This window comes from Alligator sinensis, unplaced genomic scaffold (genome assembly GCF_000455745.1).
Source record: "Alligator sinensis unplaced genomic scaffold, ASM45574v1 scaffold872_2, whole genome shotgun sequence".
In the NCBI taxonomy this organism is placed as follows: domain Eukaryota; kingdom Metazoa; phylum Chordata; order Crocodylia; family Alligatoridae; genus Alligator; species Alligator sinensis.
In genome coordinates, this window is record NW_005842132.1 from 2,055,068 (window position 1) to 2,077,368 (window position 22,301).

A 22,301-nucleotide genomic window follows, 5' to 3' on the forward strand; every position below is an offset into this window, starting at 1 on the left:
AGCGAGGCCCCGACCCCCAAGAGACCACGTGGCAGACCAAAGGGGAGCAAAAACAAGGCCACTGCCAAAAGCAGGGTAGGTACCTGTGGGGGAAGAAGGGGAGAGGGAATCACATGACCTTTCCCCACTTGCTGCCTCCTAGTTGCCATGGTTGCTTATTGATGCTGCTCCTTGGCAACCTGGGGCCTGCTGGTGTCTGGGTACCAAAATGCCTTCCTCCCGAGGAGGCTGGCGATGCCGCAGTTCAGGTTCCACGTTGTGTCTGTCCCTGGAGGACGGAGGGGAAGGGAATCCCCCCACCTCAGGCTCCATGGGGAAGCGTCTAGCCCAGCCCCGCAGCCAGGCATGTTCTGGACAAGACAGAGGAGCAGCTAGATTTTGAGGCTGGGGCCCGATGGTTATCCACACGGAGCTGGCTGCCCCTTTGGGAGTCCTGCCACAGCCCTCGCGCAGCCCCCCCTGCCAAGCAAGAGGCTAGGTGGCAGCAGGAGCTGCACAAAGAGGTGGTGGGTGGAGGAATACACCGCCCCCCCAGGCGCACGGAGCAGGGCTGTTCTGTGAAGCCTTTTGCATCCAAAGTGGACAGCTGGTGACACTTGCTTCCCGGTGTGTGAGTGAGCACTTGGTGTTGCGTGCACGGTTCAGGCAGCTGGGACTCGGCGGGACAGGCTGGGCTCCGCTCCACCCTGGGCCTGGTCACTCAGGGAGGAGAGGATGTCTGGGGCTGTCTCCTACCCTAAGTATCTGGCCAGGATTGAGCAGGTGCGGAGCAGGCTTACGTCCCTCGCAACTTTTTTTTTGTAGCCTGCTGGAAACTAAGGACGTGCCCCAAAGAAAGCCTTGGTGTGGGGGGGCTGCAGGCGTGGACACGGTGGCAGTGGCCTTGTGCTCTGGGGACAAAAGGTTGGAGGGCCTTTACCTTGCCAGGGTGGTGGGGAGGGGTCTGCACACGCCCAGCTGCTGTCCTAATGCAGGTGGGTGGTGGAGGTGACTTCAGCAGATACATCAGGTTAGCCCAAGCCTTGGCCATCTGTTCTACCCTCTTCAGATTACACATGCAAAAAGGGAGCATCATGTCCTATCCCAGCATCTGCCTGTGGCGTGCCTCATGTCCTGCAGCTGCTGCGCGCTCCCTGCCTTGGGCTCAGCCTGTGGCGGGTTGTGGGGAGGGGCAGGAGCAAGGGAGCCTCTAGACTTCAGAGGGAAGCAGTGCCAGGGGGAGATATGCCCCAGTCAATGGGCAGGTTGGATGTGGGGAGTCGGTACTCCAGGGTCCTAGTCCACTTCTGCGGCTGCATGTGACCTAGAGCAAGTCCTAGTCCCACCCTGTGCCTCAATTTCCCTTCCTGTAGGAGAGGGCTAAGGATACAAGCCCACCTCACAGCCTTGCCCAGGACAGAGAAGGCATCTATCTACAGAGCCTTTGTGATGCACAGAAGGGCCAAGTATTGTAGCTGACAGGGTGGCACCTCTGGCAGGGACCCTGCCTGGGGACACCAGCTTGCTCCCGGTGCATGTGGATGTACTGGGCCATGATTCCTAGGGGTGTACAAAGCACGCCCTATTTGATTCAGATTCGGCCCGAATCAGGGACAGTGATTCAATTAGTTGATTCGGATCCCTATCCCCGATTCGAATCGGCTGAATCTGAAGATTTGATGCTGATTTGGCAAATCAGCGATTCGGCCATAGACACAGATTTAAAAGTTTTTTCTACATACCTCAAGGCACCAGCGCGGCTCGTGAACGCTGCAATGCTGGGGCGCATGGAGCGTCCCACCGGAGCATGGCAGGGCCCCCATATGCTCGGCCCTGAACCCAGAAGCAAACTGGAAGCACTTCTGGGAAGCGCATGGGGCCCCCCCCAGCTCGGCAGTTGGCCGTGGGGGGACCCCAGGTGCCCCCCCAGACCCAGCAGGCATCCGTCACCAGGGCCGGGGGGCCCCAGCAGACCCTGAAGTGGACTGGAAGTGCTTCTGGTCCACTTCTGGGTCTGCTGCTGAGCGTGCCGGGGACCCCTCCTGCGCTCCTGTGAGACACTCCATGCGCCCCAGCATCGCAGCATTCACAATCCCCTGCTACCGAGAAGCATGTAGAAAAACCAGTTAAAGCTGTGTCTATCTCCGAATCAATTCGGAGAGATTCAAGGGTCCTCCGATTCGATTCGGATTCAGAGGGTCGGCCACCGAATGGGGCCAAATCGAATCGGGGACGAAGCTTCTCACACCCATCATTAATTACAAGCTCCTTTCAGCCCCCGTCCTTCTGAGGGAGACTGAGGCCAGAACATATAAACGCCGGAGAGGATGTCTCATCCCAGGGCTGAGACACTGGGGGGGAAGGAAGGGGGCTGGAAGGGAGGCTGAGACACACACAAGGCCCAGGGAAAGCAGCATGTACGTGCGGGTCTCAAACCTGTTTTGAAAACACGTGACTCATATCCTGCGGATTTGAGTCATGGGGCCGGGGCCAGGGCCCAACCATCTGATGCTGGAAAAAATCACTGTGCTGGGGACAGGCCGGGGGGAGCAGACAAGGAGACAGCCCTCTCCCCGCCCCACTCAGGGTCACTGCAGGTCCAGCAGACGGGACTGTGATGAGTTTGGCAGTCAGTAGATGGGAAACCACCTTCATAAACAAGGACCCAGGCAGCCACCTTGGAGCTATGCCTTGCTGGGGGGCATTAATAGCCTGGCTACCCCTAACTGTAATGTTCTCCGTCTGCACAGAAAGCCGCAGTGGCACCTGGGAGAAAACCTCGAGGCCGGCCCAAAAAAACGGTGAGTGGATATTGCCTTTTTTGATTTTTGCCAGCCTTTCCTTTTGACGGTCAAGGTCTGCACCCCGGCCCCCCCAGGAACACGGAGCATGCAGGACCAGCCCCTGGGGCAGATGTGATGGGGGAAAGTCCAGCTCAGGCGCTTGAAACGTGGCCGAGGCATCTGCTCTAGAGGAGCTGCAGCCCTCTGCACAGGGCTGGCTCCACCACCCCGTACCCAGTGCTGGCACTGGTTTAGTGGGGTAGCAGGTCGGGGACGCTGGCTAGCCCATCCATGCACTGATGCCAAGAGAGTGGAATAGTGACTGCTGCATGGCATAGTCCTTATGCTGCTGGTGGGCCTTCTCTTGTAGCACAGACTCCTGTTTCTGGGACAGGACGGTCTGCAGTTTCTCTGCTGCCATCATGAACCTCTGCGGAACTAGGATGTTCTGGGTGGCTATGCACTCTGCTGCAGGGGTTTGCAGGACTCGGTGCCAGATAGCTGCAGTGGGGCCATCACAGGGCAGAGCAAAGGCAGCTGCTTCTCAGTGCTCGGAGCTTGGAAGGATCTCAGCGAGGTGGTCTCCGCTAGGAGGGATCTCAGCAGAGGGGAGGCAGTCAGATGTCCCCGCCAGGGCCCCGATGGAGAACGGCCAAGGCGATTCAGTGGCCCCTTTCCACACAAGGCATCCTCGGAGGCAATATGTAGCACAGCACAATTGTTTCCGGAGGATGCAGCGTATCGTGGGAGGTGCATCCGGAGGCTGGATGCCCTGGGAGTCGTGCTCTCATGTAGCAGAGGGAATGCAGTCGCCTCTGTGCCAGACGCTCCTGGGGGCTGCGCTGTAAGGGAGCTGGTAATAAAAAAAAAAGCCTTTGGCTTTTCCACCTCTCCGCAGCCTGTAGTAACGCTTAATGGCTCTAACGAGCTCCGTGTTCTTGCCCTGTTCCCCGGGAGTGACTAACAGGAAGCGGCTTGTTCTCTCGCTCACTGGCACAGGCTTGCCCCAGGGTTTCTGGTGTTACCAATGCTGGCCTGCCGAGTGAGTGTGCGGTGCTGTCCCCTCTGCTCCCATCTGTTCTGCCGCTGTTCTTTCCTCCTCCACCCCCTCTGCACATTGCGGCTACTCAGTAGCTCTGGCTTCAGCACATCCCCATGTGCAGTGCCCAGGCAGCACGAGCTTCCTTCCAGCTGGACCCTGACAGCTGCCTCTCCCACCCTTTCTCCCTCTGGGGAGCCTTGAGCCCTTAGCCCTAGGGCACGCACAGCTGACTTTGCTCTCTCTGCAAAACGGCCTCTACGTGCCTCTTGCAGAGGCAAAACAGGGCACCCTACAAGCAGGAATTGGTCTTCACCTTCCTTCTGCTCTCTCTACCTGTCCCAAGGAGTGTCCCAAGGAGTCCAGGCTGTGCCATCTTACCGCAAGCCCCCATTTCCTTTTGTTTGTACAGCACCAAAATGCATCCCTGGGGCAACCCGATTTAATCTGGTCATCAGTCAGAGCCACAAGGTAAAGCAGACCACCGGCATCTCCAGCAGGGCTTAGCATATCACGGCCACAGCTCTCAGCCCCTGGCAGAAGCATTTCTGCCCAACGCACACCACTCACTTGCTGCGCGTTGGCTGCAGGGACCCAGGCAGTGTGTGGGGGCTCCTGTGTGTAGACAGAAGCAGAGGGAGGCTGGATTGCAGACTTCACAATAAGCCAAGAGATGCTGTTACTTACTACCCACTCCTTTGCATTGTTGCTGCCGACACAGAACAGCCTACCTGCCCCAAGAGCCCTTGGCATCCCCCTCTGCACGGCTGCAGGTTTGAATCCCAGCTTGGGTGACAGGAAGGGGAGGCTGAAAGCTGCCTCACATAGAGGTTTGTTATCCTTGCAGCAGGGCCACTTTACCGAGTGCTAGGACCAGCTCCAAGAAATTAGGCCCAAGATAAGACTGGCAGAGGGGCTTCACATCCCGACCAAGACACGTAGACCCTCACAGCCAGAAGAACCCATCATGAATGAATTAGACCACCTGCAGAGCCTGCACATCCAGACCCAGTAACCCTTGCAACAAGCACCATGCAGGGGGGGACATTGATACCAGCAGCCTTGCAAGGCATTGCCCCAGCTGGAGAGGGGGTAGGGCTGCAGCAGACACAGGGCAAGGTGCCCTGGCAGAGCTGTGGTGGTAAAGCCTGCCTAGCCAGCCTTCCAGCACCAAGTGCATCTCTGTAAACAGGGGGCTTAGGGCATGGAAACCTAGCAGCTTCTTGCACAAACACCCTGGGAATCTCTTCCCTACAGAGATTCCCCAAGTGAAGCGGAGTTTAAATGGAAACCATGTCCATGCAGAGGTTGCCCGGGAGGAGAACCCTGGCTTCATGCAGCGGTTGGATTTTCCAGCCAGCTTCCTCACTCCCCGGTGAGGGGGCTGCCAAAGCCCTTTGCTATTTTGGGTCATCCTGGCTCTCAGGCGAACCGCAGCTCACGCCCCGGGAGCGGGGAAGGGTGAAGAGGGAGCATCAGTCACTTCCTAAGCACGGAGGTCTGTGTCACTGGAACACTTTGTACGGAATTGGCAGCCGCATTCCAGCCCGGCTTAAATAGTTTTGTTTTTTTATGAATGAAGCACGAGGAAGCGGAGGCTGCTGACTCATGGCTGAGTGTGAGGCTGACTCATCCTGCTTTCAAGTGTGTGTTCCTTTAAGGAGGAGGAGGAGGGATGCCGGGGTTCCCAAGCAGGGCTGTTATGCCCTTACTCTTGGCACCAAGCAGACCAGAGCTCCTCGCTGCATTGAGTCCTGCTTGCCTCCCAGGGCAGGGAGTGGGCAGTGGGCAAAGGCCTTCACTCTTGAGCCAGCAACAGAGGCGGGGGTTGTGCAGAGGGTGGAAGAGCTTGGTTTGAACCTGAGCTTTCAGCTGCAGCCGGGGTCCCCTCTGGTGGCAGCTGAGAGGCATGACATCTGCCCAGGCAGCAGCTGGAAACTCGTTAGCTGATTACTTGTGTCCATCAGAAGTTGCCGGCCTCAAGTATTTCTCCTACTGCAGCATCTAAAAAGCACCCTCCTCCCAGGCCCGGGGCCCCACGGTATCAGGCACTGCACTCGCACAAGAGATGCACTTACCAAAATGCAGTTCGCGGTCTCCTCCTCTCCCGTGTCTCGAGGCAGGGAAGCCGTTCAGAGGTCCATGTTCAAGGCACAGAAAAGTCCAGTCCACGAGCTTTTCTGGCAGAGGCTTTATTAGCTGATGCCAAAAGCAGGGCCCAGGGCACAGATTCCTTATATTCCATTCCTGCCTGTTATTACCTGCCCTCGGCTACGTTATGGGTTGCCCAGCTATTGAGCTCAGAACCCTTTCCAAAGATGGGAATGGATCCTGCCTCAGTTTCCCCTCTCTTTAAAAGGGAGACCAGGAAAGCAAATGCAAAAAAATAGAGCACGGGCTGCTGGCTCTACAGCTCCACGCAGCGGACTGCAGCTAAGTCCCAGCATCTACCTGGGCCTTGTAACTGAAACCTCAGCGCCCAAGCAGGTGACATCTTGCTATTTCTGCAGCCTGCAATGCCGAGCCTGCCTCTCTTCTAAGCGGCCTCATTACTATGGCAGCAATACAAAATGCAGCGTTCCTGGGCACCATGTAGCTCTGACCCAAAGACCCCAAAGCAGACCAGCACTTCCTAACGGCTTTGCCCTCCCTTGTTTTGCAGCAGAAGGATGAAGAGGAGGTGAACATTTCGCAGGAGTCGTCCGACGAGGAGCAGTGAACACTTGAACTGGCACTACCTCATTACTCAACTTACCAATTTCTCGTCATGTTCCAGGACTGAGGAAGGGGGGGAAAAAAGATCCTCTGTAACTTTTTTTCCCCCCCCTCCTCTGCTACTTTCTCACATTCAAAAAAAAACACAAAAAACAAAACCAACAGCAGCACTGGAGATCAAACCGACAGGCCGTCAGCTGCTCACGCGTCGACGGTGGTAACAAAGGGGGAGGACGTTCTCTCCCAGTTCTCTCTTATTGGACAGGGTTAACATTTAGCCTACTGGTTTCTGTAGTTTCTTTTGTTCCTAGTGAAATTCCTCGAGGGAGGGCCCCTGTAGAACAGCTGCTCTCTAGACGGCAGGTTTGCAATAGGCCTCCAGTAGGGAAATGGGGTGGCAGGGCTCTCGGTTGTCTGCATTTTAAAATTCATGTTTGAATTATTTTTTTAAGCAAGTAGTGGGGATGGGGGTAGGTTTGTGCCAGCCCCCCATCTCCACCCCAGCAAAGCAGAGGCAGATTTACTGCCTATGCTTTGCTGATGGCAGAGGGGAGCGGAGAAGTCCATCCAGGAGGAAAGTCCAGCAGTTAAAGGTCTGCTGTGGATACAAGCTAAGGTCAGAGGACCCTGAATACAGCCTGCCTTGTCCTCTCCTTTCACTGCCAGCCGCAAGGCTTGTTTGCAGGCTAGTTTGGCGGGTGGCAGGGAGGTAAACTTACCCTCTGCAGCTCTCTTGGCAGCAGTGGCCTGTGTTCAAGTCTGTCACAATCCGCTGGACACTGCGTGGCTGAGCACCCCCCACTAAGGCAGGCTGTCCCCCACAGGGAGCTCCGCAGGGGGCTTTGACCAGATGACAGCAGCCCGCTGCTTCTGCCAGCGGTGCTAGGTGCCCCCAGCAGGTCTGCTGTGCGCTGGCCCTGCCCCCTGCAGCTGACCCTGAAGCAGAAAGGTTTAGACATGGAGACTTTGAACTTGCCATTCCTCCTCTTTGAGCCTAGTGGGGGTCCTTCACGGGTCCACCCACCCCCTCTTCCCTCTGCCAGTTCCCACGCTGCCCGAGCTCCCCACAGCCATGCACTCTGCTGGCCCCTGGCAAGGGGGTAGAAGGGATCATCCCCATTGGGCCCCAGGCAGCCTTTAGTGCCAGCTGCGGGAGAGCCCCCGAGCAGTGGCTGCGTGGCTCTCAGTTCAGCGGAGTCGCGTTCCCTGTTAGGAGAGATGGTTACTGCTGTGCGATCTTCCCCTGGCAGGAACATGACAGCATGAGGCTGTAGGCTGGGACTTGGGAGACAGGTGCTCTGCCCAGCTCTGACACCAGCCTGCTGGCTTACCCTGGGCATGTCCCGTCTCCCCTGCACCTCCCTTTTCCCTCTGGTAGAATAGGGCAGAGCGATCCTGGCCCTTGCAAAGCGCTTTGAGAAATGCTGATAGAAGTGGTGGGTAAGAATATTACCCCAAATTCTTCAAGGGGGTCTTAAAAAATGTCCAGAGAGCCTGGTGGCGGAGAGGGAGCGGTCTCCCCACACCCAGCAGAAATAACCCTCTGGTGCACCCCAGGCTGCTGGAGGCTGGAGCAGGCAGCAATGGGCACAGGCCCCAGCTGGCAGTCAGGTCCTCACCAGGCAAGACCAATTTGCACTCCCAAGCCTGGAAGTGGGGGACAGCCTGGGCTGGGGCTGGGTGGGAACTGCCCTGAGGGAATATTTAAGCCTCAGTGCTCAAAAACCACATCCTTTTCTGCTTGAAGTTCAGTGCTGTCCCCTGAGAGCAGCACTCCTGCTCTTTGCATCTCCCCTCCAGACTTAAAAGAAAACAAGCCTGTGCCCTGCAGACAGCTGGATAAGACTAGAGACCCCACACACCCCTCCCCATGCCCTGTTGCACTGGTAGCTGCCTTGTCACTTCAGGCTCCCACCCCCTGCCCACCCAAGGCCACACATGGTCATTTTGCCCTTTAGCTTTGCCTGCCGGAGCTGCTCTGAGCATGGAGCAAGTCTCCACCACCAAAAAGGGAACTCTGCCAAGCAGTGCTGCCCATTTCTTCCCTCTGTCCTATCAGCTGTAGGGAGCTCTGCAGCAGGAAGAGGCTAGTTGGCGTCCCCGCCGCATTTCCAAACCCCAGTTCAAAGGAGGGTCTTTATCTTCTAGGTTCTCTCTCTTTTTTTTCCTTCATTCATAACTACCTCTGGATAATTTAAGTTCCATTCTCTTAACCACAGATATGCTGCTGCTGTTACTGCTGCTCTACTGGTTGCACAGTTTATTATTCCAACATGGTCTGCCTGGTACTTTATTTTTTTTCCCCCCCTTTTCCCCCTGCTCCAGAAGTGATTCATTTACCCTATAGTGCAGAGGTTGGTTTGACTGGGATTTTTTTTTTTTTTTAATTATTAGGTTATACTATTAAAAGGGATAGAGCCTTGCAAAGTGGTGTGGTGAAGGCATCCCTCCCCATAGCTGAATGTTGGTGGGAGGGAGGGTGGATGCTGTGGAAGAGATACCAGGGTCTCCTTGTGCCCAGGTCAGACTGGCAACTTCCCAGCACCACCCATGCGCTTCTCACTGGAAACTGGGAGGAAATGGGAAAGCTGCAGGCCAGGGGGCTTGTGGCATCAAGTGGAGAAACCCCCCCTTCACCTCCCACCAGCCCCTTGGGATCAGCTCACCATCTCCTCTTGATGCCTCTTACCCCAAAGCTGTCCCAGGCTGCTCAGCCACCTCCAAGTTCCACTTGTGGGCATTTCTTAAACAGAACAGCCCAGCCGAACTCAGGGCATGGCCTTGGTGTTGCTGCATCAATCCTTCCTTTTGATATAGTGGGGCTTGGGTTTGCCCCAGGTGATGCTCTCAAGCCTGAGGAAGGAGGTTCGGGGGCTGGAGGGAAGGTGCTGCAGACAACACGGCTGCTTTCAGCTGAATGGGGTGGAAGACGAGCTGCTCTTCCCTCCTGAATCCATGCCAGACACCTCATTCCCCAGGCATCGTGCCCTCCAGGCCTCGCGGGGGAAGCATGCCTGGAGGAGGTTTCTGAGGGCTTCTGAGCCGGGGCCATGTCTTTACCACACCGCTCAGACCCTTTAGATACGACCAACTGCAATGGAGCTGGGGGTCATTTCCATGGGGAAGGCCACGAGCAAGGCAGCAAAGGCGGGTCTGCAGTTCACTGGGTTGGAAAGTTTTTACTGAGTGTTGAGGTCACCTGCCAGGTGGGGCAGGGGCACGGCGGGAGCACGGGCGGTGGCCGACAGTTGGTAGAAAGTTGTGTTTCATGGTCCATTGTTAAAGACCTTTTGGTTTCCTATTTGCAGTTACTTGAATAAAACATTTTATGGATGTTTCAAGCCTCCTCCACTCCCTCCCTCTCTCTGTCTGTCAAGCAAGTGCCCGTCTGTGATGGGCTGGCCCCCGCCTTTCAACAGGTTCTTCCAGACAGCGCAAGAGACTACCGATGGGAACACAGGCACGTGCCACAGCACTGGACTCCAGGTCACTTCTAGCAAGAATTCACCACTTACACAGCCTCCCACGACATCCTCCATGGAGACCTGTGCTCCTGTCTCCCCTCTCTGCCGGGCTAGGAAGTTGCAGGTTAGCACAAGAGGTCTAGCAGCAAGCAGTTGCTGTGACCAAGTCCTGACTGAAGCCTGCAGGACCTGTCCAGCTCTAGGCTGGCCAGGATGAGCTCACTGACTGGGGGATGCCAGTAACGCCCAAGTCATGGAGCACTGAAACAAGCACCGACTCTTTTTTTTTGCTGGTGGGTCTTGGGGTATGGATCTCTTTTCTGCCCAGCCTGTGGCCCAACTACCCAGCCCTTAGGAGCCCAGCCACCTGCTTCACTTAGCTTTCTCTTTCCTGGGTCAGCTTGGTCCTTGCTGGGTCTCGTCCTGGTTCCTCAGGCTCCTTCATTTGGCCATCTTGGTCCTACATCTCTACACAGGTTGCACAGCTCCCTGCTGCTGTGTTCTCCCCTCTCCGTAGGAAGCTGAATGCTGGTCAGCCTTCTAGCTTGTTCTTAAATTTCCCAGCTGGCCCCAGGCCAATGAGAGCAGGCTCCTCCTGGCACATGATCCCAGGTCTCTGGAGGAATGACTCTCTCCAGACTCTCTGGGGCACCTGTAGCTCATGGGTGGTGAGCCGCTAATTTTTTTTCAATGGGTGCTCGAGCCCCGGAGCATCCACAGAGTCGGTGCCTATACGCTGAGACGCCACCCTCGTGTCTGGGAGGGAAGCGTTCTCCCAGCACAGCCAGCTTATCCCACCTCTCGTGAGAGCAGTTAGGGCTGCCCTTCTCAAGTGAGCCAGACTGTGCTCGGTAGCCTATGCTGTGCCCCTCCGTCAAGCCCGTTCCATCACAGCACCTCCCAAGACACCAGGAGGCACCCGCCAAGACCTGCCTTTTACTGCTGTATCCACCTGAGTAGTCCATCCCCACACACGGCTGTGAGACACAGTTCTTTACCATTGCTCAGAACACGTGCAACGTGACAAATTCCCTTGTGGACACATTGCTTCTGCTATGGTACAGAACCATAGAAAATGAGGGTTGGAAGGGACCTCAGGAGGTCACATCTAGTCCAACCCCCTGCTCACAGCAGGACCAGCCCCAACTACATCATTGCAACCAGGTATTTGCCAAGCTGGATTTTAAAAACCTCCAAGGATGGAGATTCCACGACCTCTTCCAGTAACCCATCCCAGCAGTTCACTACCCTCCTAGCAAGAAAGTTTTTCCTAATATCCAACTTAAACTTCACTTGCTGAAACTTGAACCCATTGCTCCTTGTTCTGTCATCTGCCAGTGCGGAGAACAGTCCAGCTCCATCCTCTCTGGAACATCTCCCTTCAGGTAGTTAAAGACTGCTATTAAATCCCCCGTCAGTCTTCTCTTCTCTACACTAAATAAGCCCAGTTCTCTCAGCCTCTCCTCGTAAGTCATGTCCCCCAGCCCCCGAATCATTTTTGTTGCCCTCCACTGGACTCTCCAATTTGTCTACATCCTTTCTGTAGTGAGGGTCCAAAACTGGACACAGTACTCCAGATGTGGCCTCACCAGTGCAGAATAGAGGAAAATAATCACTTCCCTTGATCTGCTGACAACACACCTACCAATGCAGCTCAGGATGCTGTTAGCCTTCCTCACAACAAGGGCACACCGCTGGCTCATATTCAGCTTATTGTCTACTGCAACCCCCAGGTCCTTTTCTGCAGAGCTGCTGCCCAGCCAGTCACCCCCAGCCTGCGCCGGTGCATGGGATTCTTCTGTCCCGAGTGCAGGACTTTGCACTTGTCCTTGTCGAACCTTGTATCGTTCTCCTCTCAAGGGCCCAATGCAGCCCAGTCCTGAGCACTGCAACACAACTGAGCCCTACAATTCCACATGGCACCCAGTTATGCAAGTGATTTTAGACACTGAGCCAACATCTCCAGACACAAGCCATCTCATGCAAGAAGAGCAGAGGCAAATGTAGCAACAGCACAGCAGCTATCCAGGAAGTAAGCTGCAAGGCCAACCCTCCATGGCACCCACGTCCAGCAGGCAAAGGTAGGGGATCTGCATCAAAAGGGTCAGAGTTAAGGTGATTTAGGGGCTTCCTTTGAGCAATGCAACATCCCATTGGCATTTTCTAGGTTGCTGATGGGGTGTTTCAGCTTCACATTCCCAAACGGTCCGTGGGCATTCAGCCCACTGCTGGCTGCGACTTGATCACTGTAATTGGAGGTACAGGGCGAGATGCAGCCTGCATACACACACATCCCCTTGCTGACTGCAGCCTGAGGGAAGTGAACAAAAACAGCCTTCAGCCCCAGGGTTTCATTTTCTAACTAGGGACTGACAACTCCTCTGCACCGAAAATCTGTCCCTTGGGTAACAGCGACGCATGATCCACAGGCAAAATCCCTTAGTATCAACCCAACTCTCTTGCCTGGCCAACTCTCACATTGCACCCTGCCCGAGCGAGAGCTGTGAATATTGCCTCCCAAATGAAGGCAGGTCGAGTCTATGACACAGCAGGGGAGCAGAAGACTGGGAGGAAAGGATAAGAGATATAAGGGATCCTCTGTAAGATTAAATCAGGTCTTCCCACCCTCCCGGCCCCATGCTACGACACAGAGCATAGCCACCGCAGCACATCTGACGTCAGAGGACAGCAGTGGCGTATCTGCTCTGCTCAGACAATATGGTACCTTTTCAGGAAGGATGTCCTGGGCCCAGTCCCACAGCTGACACAGGGGTAGCCCAACAAGCCACCGGCTCTTAGGCAGGAACTGCAGCTCACAGGAAGAAAAGTAACTGAACTCTGGCTGGAGCCTCACGTTCACAGTGCCTTTTATTTACAAAATATAGAGAGATGAGCTACTCAAAAGAAAAAACAAAAAACCACAAAATCACCATAGGAAGATGCACCTTGCTGAACTACAACTAGCACAGTTTGGTTGTCAGACTCTCCAGGAGCTTTTGTGCTAGGAAGAACTCTCCTCCTTGGCAAATACATAAGGCCTCTTGGCTGGTCACAGGGAAACATGGGGGTTTTGTTCTTCACTGCTCTGTTAAACTCTGGACAGCAAATCAATCCCACCCTGCCCTGGACACTGCTTCAAACCCTCCGACCTAGCTGCCCTATCGCAGTAACAAGTCATCATGGCTTTTCAAGACGGTGGCATGGGATTCAGGTGGACTAGGTCTTAAGAGTCTCTGGTGGGACAAGCCCATGCACGTGGCGATAGGCACATGTCCACACAGGGAACTGAGCTTCCTCCCCCACCCCCACCCCCACACACACACACAACAGAGCAAGGTAATCTGCCGGTGACGTGCATAGCGCTGTAGGCAGCATGGCAGACTGTGGGTCTCTGGGCTGATGCACTGCAGTAGCAGAGCTGCATTGGTTTGAAGCTGCTCATAGAGGGGGAAGCTTGAATAAATGCAGGGAGGGCTGCAGTGGGTGGGGCTGGAGGGGCTATTACAGGGGTGCCAAGCCACTTAGCTTGCTGCATTACTTACAGGGGGAAGCTCAAGCCTCCTGTCCATGGCAGAAGGCTGTGAGGGGGGAGGGTATTGGGGGACATAGCCATTCCCAATCACCAGTGTGAGCCCAGGGTGCAGCCTGGGCTCTCAGTGCTTCTGTGGCAGGAAGGCTTCTGGGCAGCGGCGCTGGCAGAGAAGGCTCCAGAGCCGGAGCCAAGAGACAAAAGCCCATCCTGCTTTGTAACAGATGAGGGGCAAGACCCAGGGGCGAGGGAACAGTGGAGATGGGAACAGAAATAAAGTGCAAAAGTGGCAGGGGCTGGAAGGCTCCCTCCCCCCGGCCAGGAGTGCGTGGTGTTTGCACACGAGGAGGATGCAGGCGGCTGGTCCTTGTCCTGAGCGCTGGTCTCCGAGCTGTGCTACGCCTTCATGTCCATGAGCAGCGTCCGCTGGGGCTGGTATCCGCCGCCCCAGCCTGGCATCACCTGCAACAACAGCACAGACCAGCTCACCTCCAGAGCAGCTGGCCACCTGGCCTCTCCCCCGGCAGCATTCCCGGCCTTGAGGCAGTGGGAGGTCTCCCTTCCCCTTCCACACAATGCAGCATGACTGCAGCCAGCGCACGGGGCAGCTACTGAGTTAAACCCAACCCGGACAACAACACTAGGCCTTTACTTACAGTGTGGCAATGCCTCGTTGGTGAGTGGGGGCTTTTGTGGTCAAATGAGGGATTCCTTTCACTAAGGATGCCCATGAACGCAGGGGGCTGGATTCAATGGCCCAGGAGGCTTTTGCTAGTCCTGCATCCCAATCCACCCCCCAAAAAGCAATGGAGTTAGAGGCTGTTCTTAGGATACTAGGAGTGCAGCAGCCTGCAAAATCAAATGGTCTTGAGCAACATACCTCAAGTACATTCACCCCCAGGTTCACAGGCCCCATCCTACTGCCCATGTCAGGCTTGCTCAATGAATTTGATTCCTCTTCTCTTAAAATCTGCAGCCCAAAGGCTTCTGCTGGTGCCCTGAACAGGTCCAACACCCAGAGCTGCAGGAAGTGTCTCCACTGTCAACAGGCCTCTGCCCCAGAGGTTCAGTCTCCAAGTACCAGCCGCATCTCAGCCTCCCCACTGAGTCTATCGGTATCAAGCACCTCTGAAGATGGAAGTCTGGGCTGCATTCACGCTTGTCCCTTTTATTACTGAACCAAGACTACTCCAGCATACCCACGGGCACCAGAGAGTTAAATGCCTGGCTGTTGCTGGCCAGGTTGGGATTCAAACCAGCGACCAAGCTAAGAAAGGTGTGAGCTTTCCAGCAGTAACAGCCAGTCCCCATGACATGAAGATTTGCATTTGGGTTTTTGGATCAGCTCCCTGCAGCAGGGAAAGGGTACAAGGCGGAGATACCCTGGCACACTTGGAGACAGGTACTCACCACTTCTTGTAAAGCAGGTTTCCCACATGTGCTATGCACAACAGCCAATTAAGTCTCTGCCGATTCCCTTCCCAGCTCCCATTGTACAGAGCTGGCTATTTCAGTGCACTGCAATGTCCTGCTATGCAGACAGAACAGGCACGGGCAAGCATTGGGCGCTTCCAACACAAATTTCTCTAGTGCCCCAGACTCCTGATAGGAGAGCTGCCCTAATGCAGCCCTCACCAACACTGTAGGGATCCTTTTGGTGCCAGCATGCCCAGCAGACCGCAGCCACCACCCAGCCTGAGTTGCTGACCTAATTTCCAAACCACCAATGTTCATTTGTCTACAGTAAACGAATGGCAGAGGCTTGGCCTCTTCTCATCTGTGCGCAGCTGCAGCATTTGAACAGGACTCGTTCCCACACTTTGGTTCTGTAAAAACACCCATTGGTGCAAAAATCCCCCTGCTACGTTTGCAGCCTGGGCTTGCGAAGGAGAAGGAGAAGGGCCTGAACTGTTTTCCAACTTGAGTGAAACACCGATGGAAGGAAACAGAGGGGAAGTGACTTGCTCAACTTCACACAGGAAGTCAGTGACAGAGGTCTCCTGAACCCAGGTCTGTCACCCAAGGCCTCTGTCACGGATCTCTGCTGTCTCCCCTCCAGTCTGCCCAGGAAGAAGCAGAAGTATTTCACATCACACGAAGATCCACATGGGGAAACAGGATCTTGTACAGCTCCTTACCGATCATGGTCAAGTGTAATATATAGGCCCGATCTCTGACCACAGCAAAAAGGGGAAGAAGCTGAGGAAGTAGGTTCTCTTCTGTTTTTGTGAAATCAAATTTTTAAAAAAAGTTCAGGCCACTTCCATTCAGCAGCTCCTGTTGAACAACCGCTGTAAGATCTAAGGGGACTTGGTCACAGGGACTTTTTCAAACGCAGGCTGATTGCAATCGATTATGATGGAGCTTCCTTAAATAAACCCCTTTTCAAAGAGTCTTTGAAAAAAGTCAACCACAAAGCAGGTCTGCTGCCTTCTTGAGAATCCAGGCTCTTTTTAGCAAGGGAGAGCTGGTCTTGAAACAAACTCACAGGAGTATCTTTATACACCTGAATACTCCCGGGGCACCGTGGCGTGGCATGTTTGCCAGGCTGGGGCCTAATGGACTGGAGAGGGGAACACTGTCTACACACAAAGCGTTGTCAGAGAGAAAGGACTATTCACTTTGCTGCTAGGGTTCCTGCGATAGGGATCTCCTGTGTTACCTGGGAGTAGGTAGGGGGAGCACAAAGTCTGCAGACAGAGGCCTCGTTCTTCCAAGACCATGACAACGCTTTCAAATATAGCGTTTGCAACGGCCCTTTACAACTTGCAAGTAGTTTATAGCCAGGAAGTAGCAGCTCTACAGCCCTGACAAAGCAGCACCGTTGATCCCAGGTTTGCAAGACAGGTTTGTTACCAGCCCTCTGGCTTCACTCCCAGCCTCATGCTCTGACTCCACAGTCCCTGTCTCTGCAAAGGGCAGAGTGCATGGTCTGATCCCAGGCAGGTGGACACAACGGGTCAGAGATTCTTCCAAAAAGAGACAGTTTACACTTTGCAGCCTGGATGCCATGTGCTACGTGTCTCGCCAGAGCCTTCTCTGTATATCTGCCAGCCCTCAAGCACATCATCTGACTAAGAGAAGAGGACGAGTGGTTCCAGGTAGCATCAGGCCAACTCGTACTGCCCCAGGCAGGGTCACACACAGACACAATGACCCCACCCCACGGACCACAACTGCTCGCAGCTCACCTTGGTGTCCTCCGCCTCCCCCAGCAGCTCCTGCTCGGCCTCGTGCAGCTCCTCTGCGGGGTCATAGCTGTACATTGGCAACAAGTGGTGGCGGAGCCTGTCAAACCTGAGACAGAGAGAGAGCCAGGGCGGTGGTGAGGCTGTCCGTGGTGGGGCTATGGGCTGCCCAAGCAACACTCAAAGCCACCACAGGGACAGCAGAGAGGCAGGAAGACTCACAGGGGCTGAGAGCTCCAGAGCCATCATGGGAAGAGAAACACACCTATTATAAATCAGCCTAAATCCCCTAGACACCAACATGTAGATCCCACAGGCCAAACGCTACAGTCTTTAGGGGACCACACACTTTATACAGTGTGCTGGGACCCCACACTTCTCTACATCCCACTTGTCTCACTTTATACCTAGGGTCCCTGCTGCCTGGGGCAAGGCTGTGTGCACCCAGCAGGATGGGGCCCTGACCCCACTATACATTATGAATAGTGAAATCAATGTAGCTTGACTGATCAAAGGGCTGCAAGGTTTGAACCTGTAACGAATGCTACCAGAGGCTGCTGTTGTCCAGAAAGCAATCAGCACAGATGTGGTGGCATTCGAGATCCACATAGCAGAGTCAGGCAGCCAGTGCTTGTTAACCCAGGTGGTGGCACTGGACCACAGGGAAGGGGGCTGGCAGGAGGCTGACACCCACGTCCGATTCTTCACATGGTGGAAAAAGCTGACCATGAGAAGCAAGTGCCAAGCAGGTGGGGAAGGAGGAAGGGAAAGACAGGACAGGAACTCCCATGGTATGACCCTCCCACCCCCACAGCTGGGCAGGGAGGCTGGTTTCAGAGAGCTCTGAACACAGAAGTGACTAACGAAGTAAACCCAGCAATAGCATTTGGTAGCTGCTGGAAGAGGAGGTCCAGGGGGCACCAGGGCAGAGGGGAGCAGGTGGAGAGCACAGACCCAACCTTCGCTTTGACCCAAACATCAGGAGTTGAAGACATGCTCCCGGCCAGAGGGGAACACGGCTGGGGCTGGGGGCACAGAGGACATGCACTCTGACCTTGCTCATCTGGAGAGAGACCTTCAAATCTGGTCCCAGGTACAAGTGACATGAGTTTGTGGGGGCTCAGCCTGTGGACTCGCTCTCATCCACATCCAAGCCCACTCCTGCAACGCAGGCTGATGGGAGCGCTGCTTGGACAGCCCAGGACCACCGACATGGAAGCTCCAGCTCTGTCCTAAGCTTGGTTTCAACCTCTCTTCCCTCCTGCATTGCCTGCTGTGAAGAGAGGTTGAAACCGAGCCTAGGACAGAGCTGGAGCTTCCATGTCAGTGGTCCTGGGCTGTCCAAGCAGCGCTCCCATCAGCCTGCGTTGCAGGAGTGGGCTTGGATGTGGATGAGAGCGAGTCCACAGGCTGAGCCCCCACAAACTCATGTCACTTGTACCTGGGACCAGATTTGAAGGTCTCTCTCCAGATGAGCAAGGTCAGAGTGCACATCCTCAGTCCCCTGGTAACACCCTTCCCCAGGACAAGAGAACTGACTGCAGCTCAGGGCCTCTCCCCAGACACACAAAGGCTTCCCTGTTTGCAGCGCTGGATCTGAGCTATAATCTCCGCCTGCAGGGTCAGAGCTGAGGATCCCACATGACACCCGAACCCTGTTCTCCAGGGACAGCATGACCGGCCACACCCCTCCCTATATGCCGGCAGCCCCAGAATCTGCCTCTTACCTTCTCTTCTTCTGAACATACATCATCTGCAACGAGGGGAGAGAGAACTCAGTCAGGAGGACACAGCGCATGGGGTTGGGTCGATCACCCTCTAAAGAGAGTCTAGTGCTGGCAAAAGGAACTGGCTGGCCAGCCCACCCCTGAGAGGAGCCCTCTTCTTGAGGAGGGCACCTACGTCATGGTCAAGGCAGGGCAGGGCAAGGCAAGCTTCCACCCCAGATGGCCTGAACACTCAACAAGCCCTGGCCTGGGACCTCGCAAGAGCTCAGTGCCTTGAACCCTGAACAATTTGGAAATGCTGGTGCCAGGTGCTACCTATGGGAAAGAACTGCGCTCTTGGGGTGAGGCAACTCCATCTCCATGACCCAGTCCAGGACAGTGCTTTGTAATTTGGACAGCAAGCACTGGGCAGACTGTCCCGCCTTACAGCGGGAGGTGGGGTGAGTAGCTCGCTGCCCTTCTAGCTAGCAGAGGCTAAGGGCTCCAAGTCTCGCTAGCACAGGCCAGAAAAGACCAGTGCAGCCGCGGAGTCAGACTTCCCCCCAGAACAGGTGAGGGAGCCTCCCCAGAGCGCCTGCACCAGGTCCCATCTTGTGGTCATGCCAGAAGCCATTCCCCATCAAGAGACAGCCAAGCCCATCACCCCTTCTTGCTCCAGCCCAGGCTTATGGTTTACAGGGAAACCCTACTCTAGGAGTCTTCAAGCTCTCCACATCGGGCCAAAGAAGTGAACCTGATGCCCTCCCTTCCTTCTCCCACCAACCGCAAGCAGCCGAGTCTCATGGTCTGAGCACCCCGCTGAGACCCGAGAGATGCAGGTTCAAACCCAGGACAGAGACATCTCCCTGGCTTTGACCAGAAGACCCAGCCCAGAGCCAGGCAGCTTCTCCCACCCAAAGCTGGGTCCAAGCTGGCACATCCCTTCACCGAGTTGCGGCTCGAACGCACTGGTGTTTTCCAACAGACAGCTGCTTCCTGGCAAAGACTCCCAGCCAGATGCAGTCAGCTCCACACTCAACTTTTCAACATTTCACTGGCAGGCTTAAAACCGGGATCAAATCAAGACAAGAAGCCACCGCTGATAGCAGAGCGCCCTAGGCCAGTGGTTCTCAACCTTTTTTGTACCAGGACCCATTTGTACCAGCACCCAGTGCCCCTCACTCCCGACCCGCTGCCCTCCTGTCCCCAGCCCCACAGTGTGGGGCACAGGGTGGGTGTGTGGGGCAGGGGGAGCCTCAAGCAGCCCCTCGCAGGCTGGAGCTCTGCCAGCCTGCGAAAGAAAAGCCACAGTTTCCCACATTTTTTTTCCTTTAAGGGAGAATCCATGTTTAAAGTTTGGTGATCCATTTTTTAAGTTTGTTTGTGGCCCTTTCATATATTCTTGCGACCCACAGGTGGAGAAATGCTGCCGACAGACAGACCAGCCTAACAAGTCACGCCCTCCCTCCCACTCTTTGGGTGCCAAAGCAAGAGAAGACGCAGCCGCCCCGGGCAGGAGCTGACGTGCTCAACCCACTGGGCAGAGACAGGATTCTTATACAGCCTCCCATGCCAGAGGCGAAGGGGGAACAGAGGCTGCCCAGAGCCCGTTCAGCTCCAGGTCTCACTGCTAGGGTTGCTAACAGGTGACTTCTGCTTTGTGAACTACAGCTACTGAGGCAGGGCCAACTGCCTGGGTTTGAACCAGCAAATAGAGGTGCAAAAGGATTATGCAGACACCCCTCCGCCCCGGGGACAACCAACCCTACACGTTGCCTGCAAACGCCATGGGGACAGCACGAGCTCTTGCTGAGCCGGGGCAAGTCTCTTACCACGGCCAAGATGATGCCGAGGATGGTGATGAAGAAGAACGGCACGAGGACGTAGCCCACCAGGGAGTCGTTGGAGGGTCCGGCGGAGGTGGGTGTGGTGGTGTTACTCATTGCCTAGGACAAGGCTGGTCTCTTCATCAGGGAGAGGATCTCCTGGGTGCCTTTCCCAGCCACACACACGCACAAGAAACAGACCAACCTCTTATCTTCAACGCTCTTAGGGCTGGAGATTAAAGACAGTGACTCTCTACTCAGCTGCCAACCTCCAGCCCAAGGCTGGGGGAGGAGGGGAAGAGGGAAGGAACATAACCCCCAAGGCTGGATCACGAGTCAGTCAAGGAAGGGGTGGGACACGTGGACCAAAGGAACTCGCTCGGGCCTCTAGGATCTAGTGCTGCAGACAACTGTGCCGACAATAGGCATCAGTGTTTAGATGCGCCAGGGTACTCCCCTCAGGAAGGGAAAGGCTTTAAGCAGACGCTGATGCTTCAACAGAGGAGTTTTCCCTTGCCCGTGATCCGTGAGGCACCTGCCTTGCGCTGTTTGCTACCAGAGAGCCTCTTACCCATGGATCGCAAAGCACTGGGTGGCCAGGATCTTTACTCCCGTTTTTAACCAGAGGAGAAAGAGGCAAGGGAGCTGATTGTTAAAGTCAGAGCTCCTGGAGGAGTCATCTCCTTGTGCCTTGGTTTCCCCACCTGTGAAACGAGGACCAAGACACCCCTTTAAATCACCCAACACCCCTCCCCTCTGGAGCGAGCGTGGCAATGGGTGTGGAAGACTATCACACAAGGCCGGAGGACGGCACAGAGGATATCAGGCGCAGGGTAATACCTGCCTGCAGCCAGGGCAGGGACTGAAAGATGCACCTCACTGTAGTCCGGTTAGCTGCCGTTGCACCTGTGAGAGAGGGAAAACAGACTTGAGGTGAAGGCACCCTCAGGAGACGTGGGTTTAATCCCTTGCTCTGCCACTGGCTTCCCGTGTGACCTCAGGCAAGTCACCTATTCTCCAGATGCCTCCTTTCTCCACCTGTAAAGTAGGGATAACCACCCTTAGTCTAGTTAAACTGTAAGCACTTCAGGGCAGGGGCTGTTCCCTGGTTAGTGTATGTACAGCTCCGGGCACATGGGGACCCTGATCTCAGGCAGGGTCTCTAGGTATTACTCTAACACCGTAACTCTAGACTCAAAGAAACGAGCACCTGCCTCCCACGACACAGCGTGCAAGAGCTACAAACATCTGCTGAGGGGCCCACCTCAGGAGCATCCCACAGGCACCATTTGCAGGACAGGGTTTGGGAAACGAGCACAGCACCGTCTCACACCTCCCTCCTGTGCTAGGGCACGGAGATCTCAGCTGCTGCTTTGCCCAGGGCACAATCCACCCCCCCCCCCCGGTGCCTGCAACCAGCAGCCCTGGGGTGGGCAGCGCCATGCACTGCAATCAAGAGGAAAGGCCGGATCCTGGCGTGAGAGCAGAGGGAGCTGGCATACGGGAAGCACCCACGGCTGGCTGTAGGGCACCCTTTATTTGCCCCAGGGAGATGCTCCAAAGACCAGCAAACCACCAGGCGCTGCCTGACCAGGGCAGGGTCTCCTGCCAAGCCTCAGGGCCCCGGTTAGGGAAAGGGGAGCAGGATCACTCCCCACCCATGGGGAGCTCCTCCAGCAAGGTCCCCCCCACACTGCTCTGCACCCCAGCTGGGCTGGACCGCCTTCGCCTCCCCGCCCAACACAGCATCTCGCCAGCCCGGGGCGGCCGCTCCGGACAAGCGTCTCCCCGTCCGCGGACGGGCGCCGGGCGCCCCCTCCCAGACCCCGGGGACGGCTCGTGCCCACGAAGCAACCAAGGAGCCTCCGCGGGACCCCCGGCCCTGAGCTCCCGGGGCAGGATCGGGCCGGGGGCAGAGGTGGGTCAGCCCTTCGCTGCCCGGGGCAACCCCACCCCGCGCGGCCGTGCGTGGGCCGGCAAGAAACCCCCGTGCACCGCGGATGGCGCCTGCACCCCCGGACCTATGCACCCCCGGATCCATACATTCCCACACCCGTGCACCCCCAGACCCA

At 55.8% G+C, this 22,301-nt stretch overlaps 2 protein-coding genes across 4 annotated transcripts in view; one reads left to right on the plus strand and one right to left on the minus strand.

Moving 5' to 3' along the window:
• The window catches only part of HMGA1 (high mobility group AT-hook 1), a 14,153-nt gene extending 4,276 nt beyond the window's left edge, over window positions 1–9,877 (plus strand). The window contains 3 exon segments of the mRNA XM_025205843.1: window positions 1–75; window positions 2,730–2,780; window positions 6,464–9,877. The exon segment at window positions 1–75 is cut by the window's left edge and continues 30 nt beyond it. Of these exon segments, the coding sequence (XP_025061628.1) occupies window positions 1–75; window positions 2,730–2,780; window positions 6,464–6,520 (183 nt within the window). The 3' untranslated portion in view covers window positions 6,521–9,877.
• A 2,946-nt stretch (window positions 9,878–12,823) lies between these two features.
• Window positions 12,824–21,270, minus strand: LOC102378373 (uncharacterized protein C3orf18-like). 3 transcript variants are annotated; one of them, XM_014520606.2, is made up of 6 exons: window positions 21,240–21,270; window positions 21,070–21,135; window positions 20,236–20,458; window positions 18,425–18,450; window positions 16,701–16,806; window positions 12,824–13,971 (listed from the first exon to the last, which is right to left on the minus strand). In XM_014520606.2, the coding sequence occupies exons 3-6, from the start codon at window positions 20,344–20,346 to the stop codon at window positions 13,906–13,908; spliced, it is 309 nt and encodes a 102-aa protein (XP_014376092.1). In that variant the 5' UTR covers window positions 20,347–20,458; window positions 21,070–21,135; window positions 21,240–21,270; the 3' UTR covers window positions 12,824–13,905. The 3 variants fall into 3 exon arrangements, with proteins under 3 accessions (XP_014376092.1, XP_025061668.1, XP_025061669.1); XM_025205883.1 differs by lacking the exon at window positions 21,240–21,270 and having other exon boundaries at window positions 21,074–21,135; XM_025205884.1 differs by lacking the exon at window positions 21,240–21,270 and having other exon boundaries at window positions 21,105–21,127.
• Window positions 21,271–22,301: the final 1,031 nt, after the last annotated feature.

Bases quoted from the DNA above. Each gene is read 5' to 3' on its own strand.
- LOC102378373 (XM_014520606.2), bottom strand. From the start codon at position 20,346: ATGAGTAACACCACCACACCCACCTCCGCCGGACCCTCCAACGACTCC. The intron at 18,451-20,235 runs GTAAGAGACTTG...CCCTCGTTGCAG, and splicing joins TCGGCATCATCTTGGCCGTG to ATGATGTATGTTCAGAAGAA. The intron at 16,807-18,424 runs GTAAGAGGCAGA...TCTCTGTCTCAG, and splicing joins TATGTTCAGAAGAAGAGAAG to GTTTGACAGGCTCCGCCACC.